We start from the raw sequence: 19,958 nt of genomic DNA, 5'->3' as shown, positions 1-19,958 counted from the left end.
AAAGGAGTGTAGTGTAATTTGTAATTAGTCGACAAAATGCGAGTTATATGTAAAAACTAGATGCACATTTCATCATTAAATACTGTCGTACATGTGAATTTAAGTAGGCGCAAATTTTTTTTTTTTTAATCATCAAAAATAAATTAATCGCGTAATAGAAAATTTTCGATGTTTTCGTTGTTTTCGTTGGTTAAAAATTACTCAATTATCAATAGGAATATTTTATTGCGTCACAATTGTTTTGTTACAATTCGTTCCTTTTCAAACACTAATACATTTTATATCGAAGAAAAAAACAAAATAACACATAAGGACCAAAAGGATGTAATATCACCAGCATTATACGCGTTTGCAGCGCGTATGCATCTTAATTTTTCTGACCCCAAAATATTACTGCAAGCCGTTACGCATAAAAGCTTCTCAGATACTAATTTATCACCAAACAAACGCTTTAAAGAACTAGGCACGTTTAGTTTTAGAACTTATCATTTAGCAAGTTTTGTGAATTAAAAACCTTCTTTTATTCACTTAGGGAAGTGCGCGATAGAACTTTATATTACAGAATATTTTCATATGAAGTTTCCACTATTGCACACAAACTACTTGGAAAAAATAGTGAATATTTATAATGGGATCGGTACTCTATCAACATTTGGTAGTGAAATTGGATTAAAGTATGTTATGAGGTGGTCTGAGGTTGGTCTTTTTAATTAGTTTGGTTTATTTCTCCCCTTTCTTTACATGTAAATGTTTCGTTAAACTAAAAATTCATTCAGTCGACAGATTTATATATTTCATCTGCTATTGAGGATCAATCAGGATCTACAGATGAAAATAATGTTCTATACGAATCACGCAAAATTTCCAATAAGATTGGATATGTTATGGCTCAGGCTGTACAGGCAATTGTTGGAGCATTATATTTGGACAAAGCAAGTAGTAAAACAGTACTCTCTTATCATACAAGGATTTGTTATTCACTTTTACTCCATTAATAGGGGCCAAATTCTGCACGAAAGTTTGTCCAAGATTATTTGCTATCAAGAGATTTGGATATTCAACAAGTATATGATGTCAAAACACCAAAAAAAGATTTATCCGCGTTAATGCGACGTCTAGGACGAGAGCCACCTATTTCTAGGTATTTCTTGTAACGTTAAGAATTAAATTAGAACGTTATATAACGTATTTTAACATAAATATAGATTGTTATTTGAAGCTGGCCGTTTAACGAAGGAACCCATTTTTGTCATCGGTGTATATTCGGATACCGAAAAGCTAGCTGAAGGGTTTGGTAGTAACTTGAAGATGGCGGAATTCAGGGTAGCTATTAGTTGTATTACAAAAAATTAAGATTCCTTATTGATTTCTTATTAATTTTATATATAGGCTGCAAAGAATGCTTTAGTAAATTATTATTTTAAAGAAATTAAAGATTTTACACTACCATCCGCTATTGATACGCATCAAAAACAAATGAGTTATATACCAACAAAAGTTTGCGATACACCAGCAAGTTAAAAAAAAATGTACACAGTTTACATGAGTATTTTTAACCTTTGAATTTATAATTTATTATTTACTCTTATATATAAAAGTAACAAATCATTTAAAAAATAATGGTAAGATAACTTTGTTTTTAGTAACGTTTAATTTACAAGCTACAACTCGAAAAAGTGATATATTGAAAAAATTCACTCGATAAGAGAAACTTAAATTTAGCAAAATTTTAACGTTTTATTGAAATTAAAAACATAATCACAGGTTTAAAACATAATAAATTGCTATTTAATAAACTTATTATTAATGAAAATTAAAAAAAGTTAAGCCAAATATTTAAGTATTGATGGATCTTCACTATCTCTTTCTAAGTATTCACGCTCTATCAAAGATTCTATACGTTTCTTAATATCTGATACCTATAATAAACAATAGAATAATTAGAATTTGCAATTTAAATATAAATATAGTAGTTTATTGAGCTTTGAATTTACCTGTGCTTTGAATTTTAACTGTGACAATAATTCAGAAACTAGTTCATTATGACTAAGTTTCTTTCGCATTTTCATTATTCGGACTAACGCGGCATCCACTTGATATTGTCGATCCAGGAAGACACGCTCATTAGTTTCCTGATTTTCTTCCAACTATACCACAAGCAAAATAAGGTTAAATAAAGAAAATAATTTTTCCTGATGATTCTATTTACACTTACCGTTTCTTTCATTTGAATAGCATTAACTTTAATGCGGAAAAATTTGACATCAAACATTTCGTCTACACTAAAAGAATCAGTGGGACTCACATCACGTCCCTTTGGATGTTTTTTAAGAACGCGAACTTTACCACATGCTAATGATTGTAACGTACGATCAAGTTCTTTTTTCTCTAAATAGGCGCAAATAAATTTACACGTTAATAAATATTCAAAAGGAATATCAAATAAATAGCTTACAAACCAATTCCTGTATGTTCTTTAATGTGTTCGTATGAAATTCTTTCTTTTAGCTTCAAGTCATTAAATTGTAATAACACTACTGCTTGGAATAAACTCACGACTAATTCTTTGTTTCCCTATTTTTTTCAAAAATAAAAAAAAAATAAATGAATAAAATAAGAAATTTCAGTTATAAGTTATTGACTAAAAAATTAATGTTAAAACCAATATTTACTTTCGGAAACTCTGCTGCCAATAGGCAATGACCTAAAGAATTTTGCCACTTTAAATTTCGTCCTCCATGTTTGCTGAGATAAAATTCCTTAAATATTTCTTGACATTCTGCCATCTATTAAAACAAAAATTGATAATTTTAATATAATAAGAAACATATCTATTAAGTAAAATATATCAGAACTTACAACAGGTGGCAAGATAAGTGGTGCTGGTGAATATGTGGGCCAAAATCCTTGGGTTAGCACATTTACATAAAGATCAATTTTAATGTTTGTTCTTAAATTCTCAGAAATTCTAGAATGCTTGAAACAAAAGTTATGTTAATGAATGTTCTTACATTAAAAATTTAATATTTTAAGAATTGTAATTTAAAACTTACATAAAATGAATTCATAAAATCTCTAGAAAGGTCAATATCCTTAAACATGCCTTCCAGTTTGCTTGTGAACCCCGGTCCACATTCTGTTATAAATACAAATATTAATGTTAAGAAATTCACTTGTATTGATTAAAGCAGAACAATTGAATTTACCTTTTCTCAATTTGGATAACATGCTCCTCTCATAATCAAATGATGCACTCTTGTTAAGCAAAAGACGTTTTGCAAGGTCACGCTTATAAAAGGCCTCAAATATATCTTTCCCTACATGAAATATCAAATATGCGTTAAAAGTCAAATTATTTAATTACTACGAATTAAGAAGAATTAAGAAGATAAAGTAGAGGATGGATACCTTGAATATATCTGAATAAAACCAATACTTCATCCAACGTCTTTTCGATTTCTAAATCATCCATACGTTTATTACCAAGTTTCAGTTTCAAATCGACATACTTGGCTGACAAATAGTTAAATAACATGTTAGGCATACAAATATATAGTAAAAAAAATTAATGGGATTTCTTACCAATAAGTTCGGCAGGTTTATTTTGACGTTGATTAATGAACACCTCAAAACTCTCTTTTACGGCGTGTGCAAAATTATAATTTCGGTCAAATGATATAGCAACAATACTATCCATTTTCTTTTTCAGGGCAAGCAAATCTTCAACCATAGTTGATTCTTGATTTACGTTGTTAACTATATTTGAACCGGTTTTCTATTGGTAGGAAAGTTCATTTAATATGTTGAGTTGCTACGAATTCATAAATTGTTAAGTAAATAAGTTGTGTGACCTTAATATAATTTCCGAAGTAAAGACGCAGACGATCAAGAGAGTTGACTCGAGCCAAAAGATCATATAATCTTCCTAATTCTTGTATATGCTCATCTGCATGTTGGTCCTCCATCATATCATTGAAGCCTAAGTAACAAATTTAAAGAAGCTTAATACTATAAATCATAAAATATTACATATAAAGTTCGGTATTAACCTTTCTCCAAAAGTGTATCAACATGTCTCTTTATTAATTCATCATCTACTACTTTTGTCAGTGGATTTTTCGTTTTCCAATCCAAATAATTCGAAACTCTGTCACTTTCTTCCCTTAAACGTTTCTTTACATGTTTTAGATATCTCGGCACTGTGATTTCGCTTACAAGGCTTATTCCTTCATGATGATAATAACTACGGGTTTCCATCAAGAATAGATTTTCAAAACTAGGGCAATATATTCCAAGATCAATAAACATATGAATAAGGGAATGCAGAAGACGACGGTCAACGGAATCACCGTTTCTATTGTTAATGAAAAAAGAATTAATAATGTAAAAGGGACGATAAAGATATATACATATATATATATATATTGAATTTTGACATTACCTTTCGAGTCTGATGAGCGTGATTAAACCGTTCATTGTCTTCTTTTTTATATCACCTGCCGATGAAGACATAATTTGTTTTTGGAAAATTTCAAGTCCTTTATCCCTAAAGATATCAATTAATATTATGATATGCTATTAATATCTAGCGATATAAATATTTTGGTTCTGATTTACACGCTAACCATATTGAAATAACTCCAGAAGTTTGAAGTACATAAGTTCGATCAAGATACAAAAATATACTTCGGATTAAACCCTACATTAAAGGAATACTTGATGAGTTTTTTTGAATAATAACATTAAAAAAACAAGGTTAAGTCGAACTATCAACAGTTACCATTTGTTCACAATGTGCCTGCCAACATTTATTTACAACTATAAGAAGTGTATCGTTTTCGTTTAAATTACTAAAATAAAAATGTATTAATTGCTTGACTATATAGAAATATAAACCTAAAGGAATATATAATTAACTTACTTTTCAAGCTTAGTCTTCTCCACTTTCAAATGTTCTTCGATTTCCCCTGCTAATCTTTTATAAAGTGATGGAGCCATTTTATGTAAACAAAGATTTTCACAAGCTTTATAAAGTTCTTCAAGACTAGTGCCAATGCGTTGATAATTAAAGATAGCTTGAACCGCTGCCTGAAGCTTTGACCATGTTACTTCTTCATAATTATCCGGTAACTTTGGTTTATCTATTAGAAGATTAACATTAATAACTTCAAAAAAATTAATAGCATTTAGTTTAATTTACCTTTTAGACCCTTAATAACTAATTTCTTAATTGGTTGTTTTTGAGGACCTTGCCGTACAGCATCATTTGGCCTATCTGGGATCGGCTTATGTGAAGGAAAAATCAAATCTTTACCATGATTGACAAGATCATATTTTTTCGATGTTTTTCCTATAAAATTATCATATGAGGAACTGCTAGATGCGGTAGCAGCGGCGACAGCAGTAGATGATGACGATGAACTCGAAAAAGTGTGCGTTGAAGTGTAATTAGCATTATCTAAACGAGTACGCTTTATAGCTCCACCACGTTCTTCTTCATTATTATTATTGTTATTATTAGCGTTGGTATTGATACGATTGATAGTATTTTGACGAGAACGTGAACTCATTGTTGATAAAGAATTTGCCTTATAACTACAAAATTTATTGAATTAGGCTAACAAACTAACTTGTTTGAATTAATAAATAAAGAACATATAATAATTAACTTTCACAATTATTTTATTTAAATAATATTCTAAATTTCAAAAATATTGTGATCTGTTATATATTACGTGTTTTAGAATAATTATGTAAATTCCCAAGCAGAGATCTAAGCAAGAACTTCTATTAATCTTTTAAAATTTATATTAAAAAAAATTCGCGAAAGTAATATCTACTTACTTTTAGAAACAAAGATTATTTGAATGTGAGCTGCGAATTTTTATCCGGTTGAATTTATGGTATATGCATAACCGATCTACTTAAGTACGATTGGTTGAATCTTGTGTAATTTTTTTAATCGAGATTACCCTTTTTTTTTATTTCTTCCTCTGCCCTAATTATTTTTCTTTATTTTACGCGCATCTATCCTAATGGTAAGCAGCTTATCAATGAATTTTATCCTTTAATAATTTTGTATGTTAATCTTTATTCATTTTTACTTTAATGGATATAGGCCAAACGAACAAAGAAGGTTCGAAATGTTATGATTTTAATCTGATCGGTTCTTAATTTATTATTAATATATAATTGCATCGTCCATTTTTCTTTTGGTTTGTTGTATAAATAGGTTGGAGTTGTCGGTAAATATGGTACCCGTTATGGTGCCTCATTAAGGAAACAGATCAAAAAGATGGAAATTACTCAACATGGAAAATATACCTGCGGTTTTTGTGGAAAGGTATGCAAAATTTTTTTTTTGTTTTTTTTTTTTTGAAAAATTTATTTCTTTGATGTCTTTTGAAGTTGACTAATTAAACTTTTTGTATGTCAGGATACCGTCAAAAGAAAAGCTGTAGGTATCTGGCAATGTCGTGCATGCAAAAAAGTATTAGCGGGTGGTGCATGGACCGTTTCGTAAGTTATCATCTATACGTTATTGTTTTTATTTTCATAACCTTCATTTAAAATTATACATATTTTTGTTTCAAACAGTACCACTACAGCTGCTACAGTACGTTCAACTGTTCGTCGTCTTCGCGAAATAATGGAATCTTAATTAAATTACAAAATCATCTGGTTAAATATCAATTACAAAAACTTTTTCTTTGGATTTCATTAATTATTTGATATTTTACTTTATTATTATTTTGCATTAATAAAATGAGTATCAGAAAGAATTATAATTAAAATGAAATATTAAAAAAATTTTTATTAAATTTATTAAATGAATGCATTACTTATAAAATTAATTACTATTTACTATACATTATTATTTAAACGATATGGTTTAATTTCACTTTCACGTGACGTTACAACAGTATCTCTTCTCCATATCTCCTCAGGTGTTGGTTCAGATGTAAGCGAGCCAGATTGTTGTTGATGGTATAATTCATTGCCGTTATATTGCTGTTGCTGTCTTTGCCGGAGTGTTTGTCGTTGTTTTTGATTTGTAGATGATGAAACAATTTTGTTATTGTTCTGAATATTTTTTTGCAATAAAGGTTTTAATATTTTTTCAAAGATCAAAGTAGCACCTCTTGAACGATTATTTTGTGCCCAATAAAGAAATATCAATTTAAACAAATTGTATCCTGGAAACATTTCTAATAACCAAGTTGACCAATAATCTACAACTTGTAGCCATCCATATACCGCCCAATAAGTTAACCATTGCTTTTGTTCATTAATAATTACAATTGAAGAATTAGACACTTCACCTTCGCTTGTCGCCGATAATAAATCAATAGCTTGAATCGATTTATACGCAGGATATACCACACCCACCAAATTACATAAAAGATAAACCGATCTCTTATACATATTCCCAATCATCGATCCCAAGATAATGCTTAAAGCTATGAATAAATATAATGGTGGAATTCCAAGTTGAACAAAACTTCTGAATAACCATGTCTTTGATGTTTTATTTTCAAAAAATGATATCCTTGATATAAATTCTTGTCGAACGAAATTTGTTATTGGCGTAAGATTTAGCGGACTATTAGACTCGAGAACTTGCAAAACTTTTTCAAGTGCTGCAGTTGTCGGCAACCTCTGTAATGCTAACTCCTGGTTTTTGCCAGCTTTGTCCGAACCTTCACTTGTTACCATTTTTTATTAAGTATAGCTTAAGCTGTTTAGTCAAATTTGATATGCAAAATTCTATTGTAACCGGTTGTGAAAAATAATGGTGATATGTAACGTCGTTATATAAAAGGTACTTTCGCGTTTTTTTAAAATTTAAAAAGTATATATAATGTACGTTATCTCTCTTCAAAATTATCAAGCATGCTTATTTTCTATAAAATAAATAATATCTCCTAAAATATTAACTTAGTTAATCATCAATCGTCTTATTGGGATTAAAATGATAAACCTTATCACCCTGATTATCAATTTACAAAAAACAGATGAGCTTTCAGGAATTTGATGGGTGTTTGACGGGATTTACGCAAATTTTATCATATCACATGACTGAAAGAAATTCATTCGATAACCGATCTTTTTTTTTTATTGTCTTCTTTGTTTTGACGGATTTTTTTTCATGCGTAAACCAAAGGATAGTTTTTCACGAGGTCTAATTCGAATGTCATGGTCAAAAAAAAATTTATTTATTATTCATCAACGCGGTGATCGACTACCTAGGTCACAAAATCGTACTTTATTTCAACAAAAATGGCAAGCAAAAAAAGATACAAGAGCTTATCATGGAGCTCAATTAAATGAACAACAATTTCGTAGACTGTTTGAACCAAAATTGCCTACAAGCAATATTAAAGAACAGAAAGAAGAACAACATCCTCCTGTTTCTGTTTTAACTTATGCTAGTTTAGAAAGAAGGTTGGATTTTATTGTATTTAGAAGTTGTTTCGCCAGTAGTATTTGGGCAGCCAGACAAATAATTATTCACGGAAAAGTTAGTGTTAATGGCAAAAAGGTAATTAACTATTTATTTTCTAATTAAATTGTTTTCAATTAATTAATGAATTTTTTTAAAAAATAGGTTTCTGTTCCGTCCAAATTGGCTAAAGATGGTGATATTATCAGTATTGATCCTCGTGCTGTACCTTATCTCACTGAGCCCATGACACCGAAAGGCCTTACATTTAAGCCAATACCATACATGCAACCTTTCTTATTTATACCAGAATACTTAGAAGTTAATTTTAATACTTGTTCTATAGTATTTTTGAGAAATCCAATTTCTAGACCTGGAAGAAGTGAAATCCCTTCCCCTTTCCCACCAGAAATTCATTCTTTAGCTCATGAATATTATGCCGAAAGGATAAAGAAAAAGAAGAGTAAAAGGACGCGTCATTTAATTCCCGTTGAAGAAAATTTTAGGATTGATTGATTAGTCGATTGAATTTGATAGAATTGGAATTATATGCTCAAAAATTAAATTTATTTTTTATAATTTTTGAAAAGGATGTAACTTATTGTACAACAAACAATACAGTATGAATAAATTCGACGAAAATATACATAGGATTAAAAAAGAAAAAAAGGTGAATAAAAAAAGTTCCAAATGGATATATATACAAGACTAGTGTTTTTGCAAATATTCGCGTACATTCCGCCTCGAAATGTTTAAATAAATAAAGAAATAAATTACGCGTGTTGCTTCAGTTCATCCCCACTTTGAGAAGTAATGTCTCTTGACAATTATTATTTTTTTTTTTGGTCAATAAAAGCAAAAGGAAAGAAATGCCAAATGTCAATGCTGATTAATTAAAATAAATATTTCTAATAATTAACTATAAAATGATATTTAATTTTGATAATGTCATTGAACTAATTTATTATAGTATCGCTTTAAATGTTTGCTAAGGCGTAATTTTTTATCCTTTTCAACGATAGGTACAGCTGTAATGTATAATACATCATCATCTTCCTCTTCAGTATTATCATTTTGATTTTTTGAAGAAATTTCCATTGTAACATCTTTCAACATGACATCACATTGTCCATATTCACCGTTCAATGGTCCAGGAAAAACATTAGGTACAATTTTAATCACACGGCCATTCTTACCATCCAATCTAACTTTACCCAAAGCTTCAACCTCAAGAACCAGATCTTTTTGTCTCGCACCTGCTTCTTTGGTGAGCTTTTTTCGAATTTTATTTGGTGGTGGTGGAATGTGAGGTATAAATGTTACAGTTTGATTGAAAGAAACTTGTCGACGACGTTGTTCTGTATTAGTAAGTGATGAAACCAAAGGAAGTGATGAGGAACTAAAAACAGAATCAATAGATTTCGGTGAAAGAGGTGAACGAGGCGATTCTACAACTGAAGGTGATCCCGGCGGAGATAAAGGTGGTGTATCGGGGGAATCAATAGTTGAATTCGAATTTGAGGAGTTACTTTCTGAAGAGGAATTGGAAGAACAAGAATTGAGAGGTTGATAAATGTCGAAATAAGATGAAAAACATGGCGAGGAGGTTGGAGAGTTATCATCACAATAGGAAGAAGTTAAGAAAGTGGATAAAGTAGGCGTTGGAGGTAAGTCAAGATCGAGACTAAGAGGAATTCCGGATTTTCGTATATTTTTTAATTCCAAAGTATCATGAATTTTGCAAAATTTATTTTGAAGCGGTAGTGTTGTAGTGAGCTCTTCGCTATCACTTATTTTGTCTACACAGTCTTTTTTACTTTCATTATTAAATGGTTGAGAAGACAAGGTTGGTGTTAACAGTACAGAGGCTTTATGTTGCTCTCCGTTTCCAGCTGTAACCTCACTACTGTCATTTACAACCATTGTAATTCGTGTTTTTTTTTGTTTATTATTATATTTCTTTCACAGCTTTTCCCAAATATCCCAAATAGTATGGTTAAAAGAAAAATAAGAAAATTTATTAATAAATAAATAAATAATATTTATTTATTTAAGTAATATCAGGCTTGAAATAAATTTGAGGATAGAGCAGCAAAAGAAAAAAAAAATCGATTTCTGGATATTTCTAAGAAAGACTTGTACTTATAGAACAAATAATCTATTGATTTTAATAATAATTAAAATAAAGAATAATACTCATGCAGAAAAACAAAAACAGTAATAATAAAATAGATGCTTAAATTTCGGCAAAGTTGAACAATATAAAGTAGGTTTTTATATAAAAAGTCTGTCCCTATTTTTTTGTTTTATTTTGTTTATTTGTATTCCCAACAAATTTTTTCAATTTCTTAATTTAGATGGGAATTTATTTCAACTCGACCGCCGAATATTTCCATGTACTACCTTATTATACTCTCGTATGATGTCGCTGTGTATCATATTGAAAAGAAGAATAATCTGGGCGAGTGGGATGCATACATTTTGAAGTGAAAGACATAATTTATCCCTTTTTACCTCTTCCTACAAAGGTATTACAATAACAAAAGATTGACGGTACAATTTTAGATCAATTAATCGTCAATATTGACAATTAACATGAATTTCGGGAGTTCGTATAGCGTAATATTTAAATGTTGAAATTCCCTGTTGAAATTCATAATTCAATTTAATTCAATTAATAATTATTTACGTCAAGTCTTAAACCTACCTAGTTTGGTTTAAATCATGAATAAATTTGGTATGGCGTAACTTTGCCGCAAGATAAACCTACGGTTATGATAACTTAAGGAAAAAATTTTTTCAAACTTACTAAGCTTCAACGTCATTGGCCGTTGATCATCGTTGACCCCGTTTCTTCGGACGGAGTTTTTCTTGACTTGTACTACCTTATATCATCTTACTTTTCTTTACGTAACACAATAACCGTTGATTAGTTACACGAAGAGACGAAGAGAAAAATAACTTTTACCGCAGCAAGGTTGGATTGGCAAATGACTAGGTTCACATGACAATTTGCATATTTATGAAGATTTTACTAATTTAAAACAGTCAGCTGCCCATTAAAATCCCTTGGCTATAAATTACCTAATAGGTTACCCTATTGTATTTTCCATTGTAGATTTATCGGACTGATATATATATAAGGATATTTAGAAATCTGAATAAAAATTAGAACGCAAATTTAAATTTTAAGTTTCAAATTTTAATAAACATGGTTTCAAGACTCTTTAGTACAAGTTTTGACGAGGATATTGGTAAGTCTTCTTTTACAGAATTATTGTTATTTTAGTTCTTAATGAATTTTTTAATAGATTTGTTCTTTCTAAGCCCATTTTTGTATGTCTGTAGATAAGGCTACTTCTGAATTGATTCCTAAAGATCACGATGATATCACCTTATATCTTGAGATCAGTGATCAAATTCGTAGTAAAAGCGTTTCAGCAAAGGATGCAATGAGAGCACTCAAAAGAAGAATTGCGCATACTAACCCAAATGTTCAACTTTTGGCTTTGAGTGTAATAATTATTTTACATTATTACGCGATTTTAATATATAAATATCAAGATTATATTTAACATTGGTTGATTTCCTTAGCTATTAGATACTTGCGTAAAGAATGGAGGACATCACTTTCTAATTGAAGTGGCATCGCGTGAATTTGTTGATAGTTTGATGTTAATTGTTAGGTCGCCTTCAGTAAGTCTGACAAAATAATATTTTACATTCCATTAGTTTTATGCGTCAATTAACCATAATTCGCGTTATTAAAGACTAATCCAGAGGTTAGAATTAAGCTTCTCGGTTTAATTCAAACATGGGCATTAGCTTTCGAAGGTAAACCTGAGTTAGTGCTTGTCACAGAAACGTATCGGTTGTTGAAATCAGAAGGTAATTTTAGAAAGGATAATATAATCATAAATTATAAATATTTATTTATTATCTTTTTTTCTTATAGGTTGTGGTTTCCCAAAGATTGATAGAACAACATCAGTTATGATTGATACTGCAACTGTAAGACATTTTATTATAAGCTTTAATTTTTCACAATGCATTATATATGGCAATTAAATTTTTATTTAATGTTTTTAGGCACCAGCATGGACCGATAGTGATGAATGTGTACGATGCAGAACTCCATTCACAATGTTTAACCGAAAGGTATTATTTAAAAAATTGTAAATGCTATATAATTCAGTTTTACAATAACATTCACCCATTTATAATATAGCATCATTGTCGAAATTGTGGTCAAACATTTTGTGGTGAATGTTCATCCAAAACATCAACATTACCACATTATGGTATAAATGATCAAGTACGCGTATGTGATCCTTGTCATGCAAAGAGGCAAGTGAAAGCTAAAAGGTACGCATATTTTTTTTTATTTGATATATTCACAAGATTAAATTATTGAATATATTACTTGCTTTTTTTTGATGATAGTGTTGATCTTACAAATTCCAAAAGTTTGTCAGCTTTTACAGCGCTTCCAACATTGTATTCAACTTCATCTTTAAACGATAGTTATAATAATAATAGTAATAATAATAGTAACATATCAACAACCGCACAAAATGACAATGACCAAGAGGATGAAGAAATTAAAAAAGCAATTGAGCTTTCGCTGAAAGAGGCCGAAAGTAAGAACCATTTCCAACCGGCTCAGAAAAAAGAGGTTAAATCAAAAGAACCTGTAAATAAGCAGGCATGTATATATGTATCATTTTGCATTTTAACATAATATTCTATTTTAACAAAATTTTAATTTGTTAATAAAGGAGGAAGATGATCTAGCAGCAGCCATAGAAGCTTCTCTTCGTGAAATGAACATCAATCAATCTCGTTCATTTTCATATACACAACAACCGTCTTATAATGCAAACTCTTATAATTCATCAGCTTACACACCTTATAGTTCTAAATTATCTAACACAACTTCATCCCCCGCTCCTTATGAATTGTCAACAATTGAAGCTGAAAACATTTATCAATTTTCAGAATTACTTGAAAGGATTCAACAAAGTGGTGGAGATTTGATGAGAGATCGCCAAGTTCAGGTAGATATAATTAATTTTTGAGCAAAATTAATAATTTTTAGTTTAGAACATATAAAAAATATAAGAAAATTTATTTTTGGCATTAGGAATTACATGATAGAATTGGTGAATTAAAACCGAAATTAACTAAAAATCTGGCCGAAACAATACAAAAGCATCGTAAGTACATTTGTAAAAGAGTTACTTATAATTTTATAATTTTATTACGTCATTAAATAATATTTATTCAAAATTTTGTAGAGGACCTTGTAGAAATGCATGAAAAATTAGCGCAAGTTGTAAAAATATACGATCGGCTTTTGGAAGAGAGAATGTCCAGTGCATATGCTAGACGTTCATATCCTGTGACTCAACGTGCTACATCATCAATTACTCCAAATAATGGAATTACTTATCCTACTATTACAACCAATGCTCATACTTCCAATATATATACACAATCGCCTTCTTACCCAGTTGCTTCAGCACCGGCGCCTTCACCAACTTATTATTCGCAAACAGCACCTCTCTCGCAACAATACATACCACCTCAATCAAATCCTGTAGAAAGTGTGCCGATTGTTAACCAACAAGCACTTACATCTCAACAACAGGCTCAGCCTCAACAATCACAATCATCATACGCGCCCTACGCATATACTTCAACGCCTATATCTTACACACCTAATCTCAATGAAAATACAGTTAATACTGCTGGAACTCCTAGTGAATTTGGTTCGAACGTTACTACAAATCAACAAGGTTATAAACCACAAACAAATGGTATAATTAATAGTTCTAGTGCATCGTATACCCCACAAACGAATGGAATAGTTGGTAGCGCTAGTTCATATAATCCACAAACAAATAGCACCAATTCAGTACCACAATCAAATGGTAGTAACTCAGTATATGCAACTTCGCAAGCAAGTTATGGGTAAGTTTACTATATGACATTTAAATTAAAATTAATAGTAGTATTCTAATAACTTTAATTTAAATTAGATATCAAGCACAATTAGCACCTCCTTCACAACAAAATTATTATCAATATCAAACCCCACCATCTTCGCAACAGATTCTTCCTCCAACTCAAATAGAAGAGGCACCATTGATTGAACTTTAAAAATATAGATGATCATTTTTTTTAGTCTTACACCTTCATAATAATAAATTTTGCAAGGTATCATCTTTATTAATTATGATAGGGTAGCATAACTATTTTTGTATAAGAATTTAAGGGCTATTTATATTTTATTTATTTGCGAAGTTTTGAAGTTTTCTTATAGGACAATTTAAGATAAATAAGAGAATTCTGTATCTTTTTCGGTTTTATATTTTTTTTTTCAACTTTTGATGTATCATAATATAAAGAGAGATTTTTCCGGTATTCACTTGTTATAGATGGTATAATGTGCTTTTTGATTGGATAACATCTGAAAATCCGGTATTTACTAAATTGGTATGCCGTCCAGAATTTCAGATTCCGAGCCTTTGAATTTACCAATGGTTTTATTATAAAAATTATACAAAAATTAATAAAAAAAAAAATGTTTTAAAGTGTTACTGGCATGTACAAAAATATTATATATTGCATTAACAAATTTAAATAATGTAAGTTTTAAAAACTTATATAATTAACCATACATTCAAACTTGATTAACCACTACCGCCTCCTCTTTTCTCTTATTTAAAAAAAAATTAAATAACCTCAACTTTATATTTTTAAATAAATTAATAATTTTAAATAATAATGAATTAACAAAATTAAGTAAATTGTTTCGAATAAAATTAAATAATCTTTTAAATACTAAAAATAATTTTAAAAAATTAATTTTAATAATACTTAACTTCTGTGAAAATAATAAAATAAAAAAATTTTTCATTCTTTGATGAACGAGAACATTATTATTTTCATCTTCAGAATGTTTTTCTTCTCTTCTATGTTTATCACCACACCAAGAATTATTACAAGGAATTTCATGAAAAATATGTTCAAAACCAATGCCAAAAGCTGCTAATAATAAAGTAAATGTTATCATAATATATATAACAATGGTAGGTTTAAATCTTAAAGCTCCATCAGAACGAGCAAGCTGAATCATTTCTTTATAACCTTGGTTAGCGAATTCATCTATACCATAAAAAAAAGTATAAGAACCAGCGATTGAAGTAGCAATGTTTATAGCATGTTTTTCATATCTATATACCACAAGTGGAGGTAATAGAACAAAAAAAGTAATCAAAATATAACGTAAAATATCGAGAGTTATATGAGATAATGTTAATATAGTAATTATGAACGCGAAACCACCATATGCTGATGATAATATTAAACCTAAATGCCAACACCAGTATGATAATAAACCTCCTAATGTACCAAACCCTAACCATATTGCAAAGTAAAATAGAGCGGATCGAAATGTTTCATTAGAATTATCTATTATCAATAGAATAATTACAGATGTACTGGCTAATTTTTTATCACCCCAAAAAAATTAAAAAAAATTAATAAATTTGTATAATTTAATTCTAAAATAAAAGATTTTTATACATACACCAAAATAGAAAACCCATGACAAGTAACGTTACTCGAATGAGTTTATATCCATAGAAAACTTCGATCAAACCAATAATCATGAATAATATCCCATATACTATTTTTTGCCATGTATTTCGAGTTTGTAATATTGGTGCTAACATATGTAAAATATTGTAAATAATGCTTGTTATTATTTGCGAATACGCGAATTTAACATCAATAATTTACCTGGTACTCCATATGAAATATTGTATGAAGGTGATGCATAGTATTCAGCTTTTATATCAGCCGTGTTAATCGTCGGACTAGGTGAGGTTGATGAGATAGTAGTTGTTGGCAATACCGCAGTTTGAATAGTAATGATAGGTGTTGGTGTCATGTGATTTGTAATTTTAGATTTATTTTTGTGATTTTTATGATTTTTATGATGTTTATTAGTTTCATTACTATTTGCGGAATTTATTATAATCGATGAAATTAATGTTAAAATTATTAAAATAGTAGTGGAATAATAATGGAATTTCATCTTAAATATTAAATTCGCCTTTCATTATAATAATTTATCATAGAAACGAGCGATAAGAAAAATAAAAATGCATTAATTCACTTCATTTGAAAGAAGTTAATTTTTAATTTTTTTTTAAGGAGAAGGAAAATTGACGGGAATCAAATACTTTTATATTTTTATATTTTTTAAATAGTATCACTGAAATTTTTGTTAATAGTAATAGTAAGTAGCACTAGAAAAAAATAATAAATTTAAGACCCCTTTTTGTATTTATTATTCCGACGATTATAGCCGAAGAAAGAATATTCTATACCATTACTGCGGAGTGCTAATTATAGAGCGCGTGCGAGGTAATACAATTAAAAAGTCCGATAATAAATTTGGTATAGTGAGCTGATTTGGCGCGGAAAAATATTTATATATATAGCACGACTTTCTCTTCAAAACTATTTTTGAAACAAAAAAAAATTTTTTTATTCTTCTATAAAAAAAAAGTCTCTCAATACTTTCAAAAAATAAAAGATATTATATACAAAAAAAAATTCCTTAATGTATAAATAATGTCATCATCTTCATTAGAAGAATTTACTACTATTTTTACTAATATTAATAGTAATTATAGTAATATTATTTCTAGACCTCCAAGTGTATTATATAGGTATCATAAAACACCAATACACGTTTCCTCAAATATTAAATCGGCTTATGATTTTCCATTAGGCATTTATAATCCAACTAATCCAACTGCCATACAACAAATTGAGACAGACAATTATTATATTGAAGATATTCGCAAAGATAACAAGCCGAGTAAAGGCGGATTATTTGGAACTTTAAGGAGAAAAAAGAGGAATAATAGAAAGAATATTAGCATTGGTGCCAGTAATAGGAATAGTGTTGTTTATGGTTACGAGGATGAAGGGATTAGAAGATATTCTGTATAATATATACAATTTTGATTTAAGAAAGGACTGTTTGTGGATAATATCAATTAAAGACTTTTATTTCAAAAAATTCTTATAGTAAATTACTTTTAGTCGATTATCTACTATTAATGAAAATGTTATTTTCAACTTTAAACATGGAACATTCTTCAAGAAAAAAAATTTTTTTTCCTATGTACTATATTTAGTATATTTTTTTGTATATTCTATTAAACAAACATATAGACTTGGTAAGCATTTTATTAATAGTTAGTTTTAAATTTTTTTTTTTCCTATATGTATTTTTCTTTTTCTTCATAGTTCAAACCTTATCCTTATGAAGTTAAAAGGTTTTGAATTGTAGTTGAATCAATTTTAATCGATAAATTATAAATAAATTCGAATACCTCTAAATAACTTCCTCTTTTGAAAATTCTGTTATTAAAGAGCACTGTTGTTAAGAAACCCTTCTCGAAAATTAATTCGTGCTTTAGAAATTTCTACACTGGCCTCAAGACTTTAGATCGATCTTATCGATATTTGGATCATGCCGATCCCTATTTTGTTATAGAATGCGGTATTTTGCGGCTAATGAATGGATCAGGCCGATTGAGCCAGATTGGCTTTTTTAGAAATCAAAATTAAAAAAACTTTCAACAGTAACGATATTAACGATATGAATAATACAACTTATACTACATATGAAGCTTTAAAAAATCTTTTAAATAAACATCGAGTGACTTATAGAGAAGTTGAGCATGTTCTCGAAGGAAGGTCAGATCAAATTGCCGAAATAAGAGGAAACAGGAAAGAACAAGCAGCAAAAGCTATGGTAATAGATGTATCCTTTCAACAAGGTCATAAGTATTATCTCACGGTTTTGCCAGGATCTAATAAAGTTAATCTTGAATTAATAAGAACATTTTTGAAAGCAGATAAAATTTCTTTTGCAAAAACAAAAGTTATGAAAAGGTTAACAAATTGTGATTCAGGAGCTGTTCCTCCTTTCTCTTTTAACAAAGATTTAAATGTGATTATAGATCCTGAGTTATATAAAAATGAGGAGATCGTTTTTAATGCAGGAAGACTTGATAGATCTATATATTTTTTTTTGAAAGATTATCGACGAATTTTAGAAAGTGAGTATCAGGAAAACCCAATTTTAATTGAACTTTCTATTTCACAAGTCGAGACAAATTTTTTTGAAGATAGTGATCCACAACAATCGATGTTAGAACAAGATAAATTAGAAAGTAAGATGGTAATTTCAAATAAAAATGAACAAACAAAATGAACAAAATAAACAAATTTTGACAGTAAATATAACTCGTATGACTTTTCAGATATAAACAGTAATACAATTTTTTTTTGAAAAAAACAACATGCTCAATATTATATGAATATTATCAAATAATTTTATTTTTCAATTTACAAGAAATATAGATGAAATATTTAATAGTAAAATTTATCAAAAGAAAGATAAATATATTTAATATATCATATTTTAGTACTATTTTAGTCATATAAGCAGAATGGTAATTCCACTTCACTATTAATTAATAAAATATTTTAGTATTAATGTAGTGTAATAATATGTTATTTATGAAAAATTGTATTAAATTGAAACTTTAAAAGATATAATATTGACTTTTAAAAAAAGCTTTATATATAACTATTTATAATAGAATATAGCTAAATATTACCACTGGTGATTATTACTTTACCAGAATTAAGGTAGAATTTTGGGCAAAATTAGCAATATCCTGAAATTCTATCTGTTAATCTCTATTAATATTTGCTAATACTGGTGTAGTGAAAATTACCTGTAATAAGATTTAACAATACCTATTATATAATAAAAGTATAAAAAATAAATTTTTTACAACCAAAAAATTTTAAATTTTTAGAATATATATAAAAAATAAAATAAAAAATGTCTTAAAATATATATAAAAAATTTAGGTTTAAGTTTACATAAATATTAAACTTTAATTTTTATATATATTTTAAGATTTTTATATAATTAGTATAAAGGCAATTATATTAAATCAAAGCAAAGTAATAATTGTAATACATTAATTTTATAATACTAACTAAAAAATATTTAAAATTAGAATTAAAAGTATTAATTAAAAATTATTTAAAATTAAAGTTAAAAGTATTAGTTAAAAATAACAAAACTATAAATTTTATATTATTAAAAATTTGAAATTAAAAATTATTACTATATAGTTTAGTAGGTGAAAATTCTTTTTAATTACATTCATAACCATTTTTTTAACTAATATTTTTTTTTATTTATTTTTTTTTCTTTAAATCACTTTATATTTTACATATACTCTTGTTTAATATTCTTTTTCTTTTTAATATTAGTAATTTTTTTTTTTTAAATTGGATAAAATTTTGATATAAAAACAAAATAATATAACTAAATATGTAATAACTCAAATATTGGAATTACTTGATGTACCAGCTAAAGTAAATGAAAAAAAATTAATATTTTTTT

At 28.3% G+C, this 19,958-nt stretch overlaps 10 protein-coding genes across 10 annotated transcripts; 6 read left to right on the top strand and 4 right to left on the bottom strand.

Moving 5' to 3' along the window:
• Positions 1-134: 134 nt before the first annotated feature.
• OCT59_022981 (mitochondrial 54S ribosomal protein mL44) lies at positions 135-1,521 on the top strand (the record flags this gene model as incomplete). The annotated part of the gene is made up of 6 exons (XM_025318237.2): positions 135-463; positions 533-696; positions 777-932; positions 999-1,141; positions 1,206-1,323; positions 1,390-1,521. Exons 1-6 carry the CDS (start codon positions 169-171, stop codon positions 1,519-1,521), a joined length of 1,008 nt encoding a protein of 335 aa, XP_025176573.1. The 5' UTR covers positions 135-168.
• A 193-nt stretch (positions 1,522-1,714) lies between these two features.
• OCT59_022980 (uncharacterized protein) lies at positions 1,715-5,570 on the bottom strand (the record flags this gene model as incomplete). Its single annotated transcript, XM_025318238.2, has 17 exons — positions 1,715-1,919; positions 1,995-2,147; positions 2,216-2,388; positions 2,460-2,574; positions 2,673-2,786; positions 2,860-2,976; positions 3,054-3,136; positions 3,207-3,317; positions 3,409-3,513; positions 3,583-3,775; positions 3,852-3,979; positions 4,050-4,354; positions 4,442-4,546; positions 4,626-4,699; positions 4,781-4,850; positions 4,922-5,141; positions 5,201-5,570. The coding sequence occupies 17 exons, from the start codon at positions 5,568-5,570 to the stop codon at positions 1,824-1,826; spliced, it is 2,532 nt and encodes an 843-aa protein (XP_025176574.1). The 3' UTR covers positions 1,715-1,823.
• Positions 5,571-5,960: 390 nt separating this feature from the next.
• Positions 5,961-6,829, top strand: OCT59_022979 (60S ribosomal protein eL43). Its single transcript, XM_025318239.2, has 5 exons — positions 5,961-6,038; positions 6,119-6,136; positions 6,233-6,343; positions 6,437-6,519; positions 6,598-6,829. Exons 1-5 carry the CDS (start codon positions 6,036-6,038, stop codon positions 6,659-6,661), a joined length of 279 nt encoding a protein of 92 aa, XP_025176575.1. The 5' UTR covers positions 5,961-6,035; the 3' UTR covers positions 6,662-6,829.
• Positions 6,785-7,935, bottom strand: OCT59_022978 (uncharacterized protein). Its single transcript, XM_025318240.2, has one exon. It carries the CDS (start codon positions 7,714-7,716, stop codon positions 6,865-6,867), a length of 852 nt encoding a protein of 283 aa, XP_025176576.1. The 5' UTR covers positions 7,717-7,935; the 3' UTR covers positions 6,785-6,864.
• A 185-nt stretch (positions 7,936-8,120) lies between these two features.
• OCT59_022977 (mitochondrial 37S ribosomal protein uS4m) lies at positions 8,121-9,243 on the top strand. The gene is made up of 2 exons (XM_025318241.2): positions 8,121-8,542; positions 8,609-9,243. The coding sequence occupies exons 1-2, from the start codon at positions 8,150-8,152 to the stop codon at positions 8,957-8,959; spliced, it is 744 nt and encodes a 247-aa protein (XP_025176577.1). The 5' UTR covers positions 8,121-8,149; the 3' UTR covers positions 8,960-9,243.
• Positions 8,993-10,533, bottom strand: OCT59_022976 (uncharacterized protein). The gene has a single exon (XM_025318242.2). The coding sequence runs from the start codon at positions 10,364-10,366 to the stop codon at positions 9,392-9,394; it is 975 nt and encodes a 324-aa protein (XP_025176578.1). The 5' UTR covers positions 10,367-10,533; the 3' UTR covers positions 8,993-9,391.
• A 1,022-nt stretch (positions 10,534-11,555) lies between these two features.
• On the top strand, positions 11,556-14,872 carry OCT59_022975 (uncharacterized protein). The gene is made up of 12 exons (XM_025318243.2): positions 11,556-11,697; positions 11,792-11,958; positions 12,038-12,139; positions 12,214-12,331; positions 12,399-12,454; positions 12,533-12,601; positions 12,672-12,808; positions 12,887-13,148; positions 13,222-13,500; positions 13,587-13,659; positions 13,741-14,416; positions 14,485-14,872. Exons 1-12 carry the CDS (start codon positions 11,655-11,657, stop codon positions 14,603-14,605), a joined length of 2,103 nt encoding a protein of 700 aa, XP_025176579.1. The 5' UTR covers positions 11,556-11,654; the 3' UTR covers positions 14,606-14,872.
• A 266-nt stretch (positions 14,873-15,138) lies between these two features.
• Positions 15,139-16,400, bottom strand: OCT59_022974 (uncharacterized protein; the record flags this gene model as incomplete). The annotated part of the gene is made up of 4 exons (XM_066150477.1): positions 15,139-15,164; positions 15,326-15,952; positions 16,038-16,175; positions 16,250-16,400. The coding sequence occupies 4 exons, from the start codon at positions 16,398-16,400 to the stop codon at positions 15,139-15,141; spliced, it is 942 nt and encodes a 313-aa protein (XP_066006507.1).
• A 320-nt stretch (positions 16,401-16,720) lies between these two features.
• On the top strand, positions 16,721-17,869 carry OCT59_022973 (uncharacterized protein). The gene has a single exon (XM_066150476.1). The coding sequence runs from the start codon at positions 17,090-17,092 to the stop codon at positions 17,471-17,473; it is 384 nt and encodes a 127-aa protein (XP_066006506.1). The 5' UTR covers positions 16,721-17,089; the 3' UTR covers positions 17,474-17,869.
• Positions 17,870-18,128: 259 nt separating this feature from the next.
• On the top strand, positions 18,129-18,746 carry OCT59_022972 (uncharacterized protein; the record flags this gene model as incomplete). Its single annotated transcript, XM_025318244.2, has 1 exon — positions 18,129-18,746. One exon carries the CDS (start codon positions 18,129-18,131, stop codon positions 18,744-18,746), a length of 618 nt encoding a protein of 205 aa, XP_025176581.2.
• Between the last annotated feature and the right edge of the window lie 1,212 nt (positions 18,747-19,958).

Source organism: Rhizophagus irregularis, chromosome 32 (genome assembly GCF_026210795.1).
Source record: "Rhizophagus irregularis chromosome 32, complete sequence".
Classification (NCBI taxonomy): domain Eukaryota; kingdom Fungi; phylum Glomeromycota; class Glomeromycetes; order Glomerales; family Glomeraceae; genus Rhizophagus; species Rhizophagus irregularis.
Note: the sequence above shows the minus strand (reverse complement) of the source record. Positions and strands in the feature narration are given on the sequence as shown.

Coding starts and splice junctions, on each gene's coding strand:
- OCT59_022979 (XM_025318239.2), top strand. Junction 6,344..6,436: donor CCTGCGGTTTTTGTGGAAAG/GTATGCAAAATT, acceptor TTTGTATGTCAG/GATACCGTCAAAAGAAAAGC. Junction 6,520..6,597: donor GGTGGTGCATGGACCGTTTC/GTAAGTTATCAT, acceptor TGTTTCAAACAG/TACCACTACAGCTGCTACAG.
- OCT59_022978 (XM_025318240.2), bottom strand. CDS start 7,716: ATGGTAACAAGTGAAGGTTCGGACAAAGCTGGCAAAAACCAGGAGTTA.
- OCT59_022977 (XM_025318241.2), top strand. CDS start 8,150: ATGCGTAAACCAAAGGATAGTTTTTCACGAGGTCTAATTCGAATGTCA. Junction 8,543..8,608: donor TTAGTGTTAATGGCAAAAAG/GTAATTAACTAT, acceptor TTTAAAAAATAG/GTTTCTGTTCCGTCCAAATT.
- OCT59_022976 (XM_025318242.2), bottom strand. CDS start 10,366: ATGGTTGTAAATGACAGTAGTGAGGTTACAGCTGGAAACGGAGAGCAA.
- OCT59_022975 (XM_025318243.2), top strand. CDS start 11,655: ATGGTTTCAAGACTCTTTAGTACAAGTTTTGACGAGGATATTG. Junction 12,455..12,532: donor TTATGATTGATACTGCAACT/GTAAGACATTTT, acceptor TAATGTTTTTAG/GCACCAGCATGGACCGATAG. Junction 12,809..12,886: donor AGGCAAGTGAAAGCTAAAAG/GTACGCATATTT, acceptor TTTTGATGATAG/TGTTGATCTTACAAATTCCA.
- OCT59_022973 (XM_066150476.1), top strand. CDS start 17,090: ATGTCATCATCTTCATTAGAAGAATTTACTACTATTTTTACTAATATT.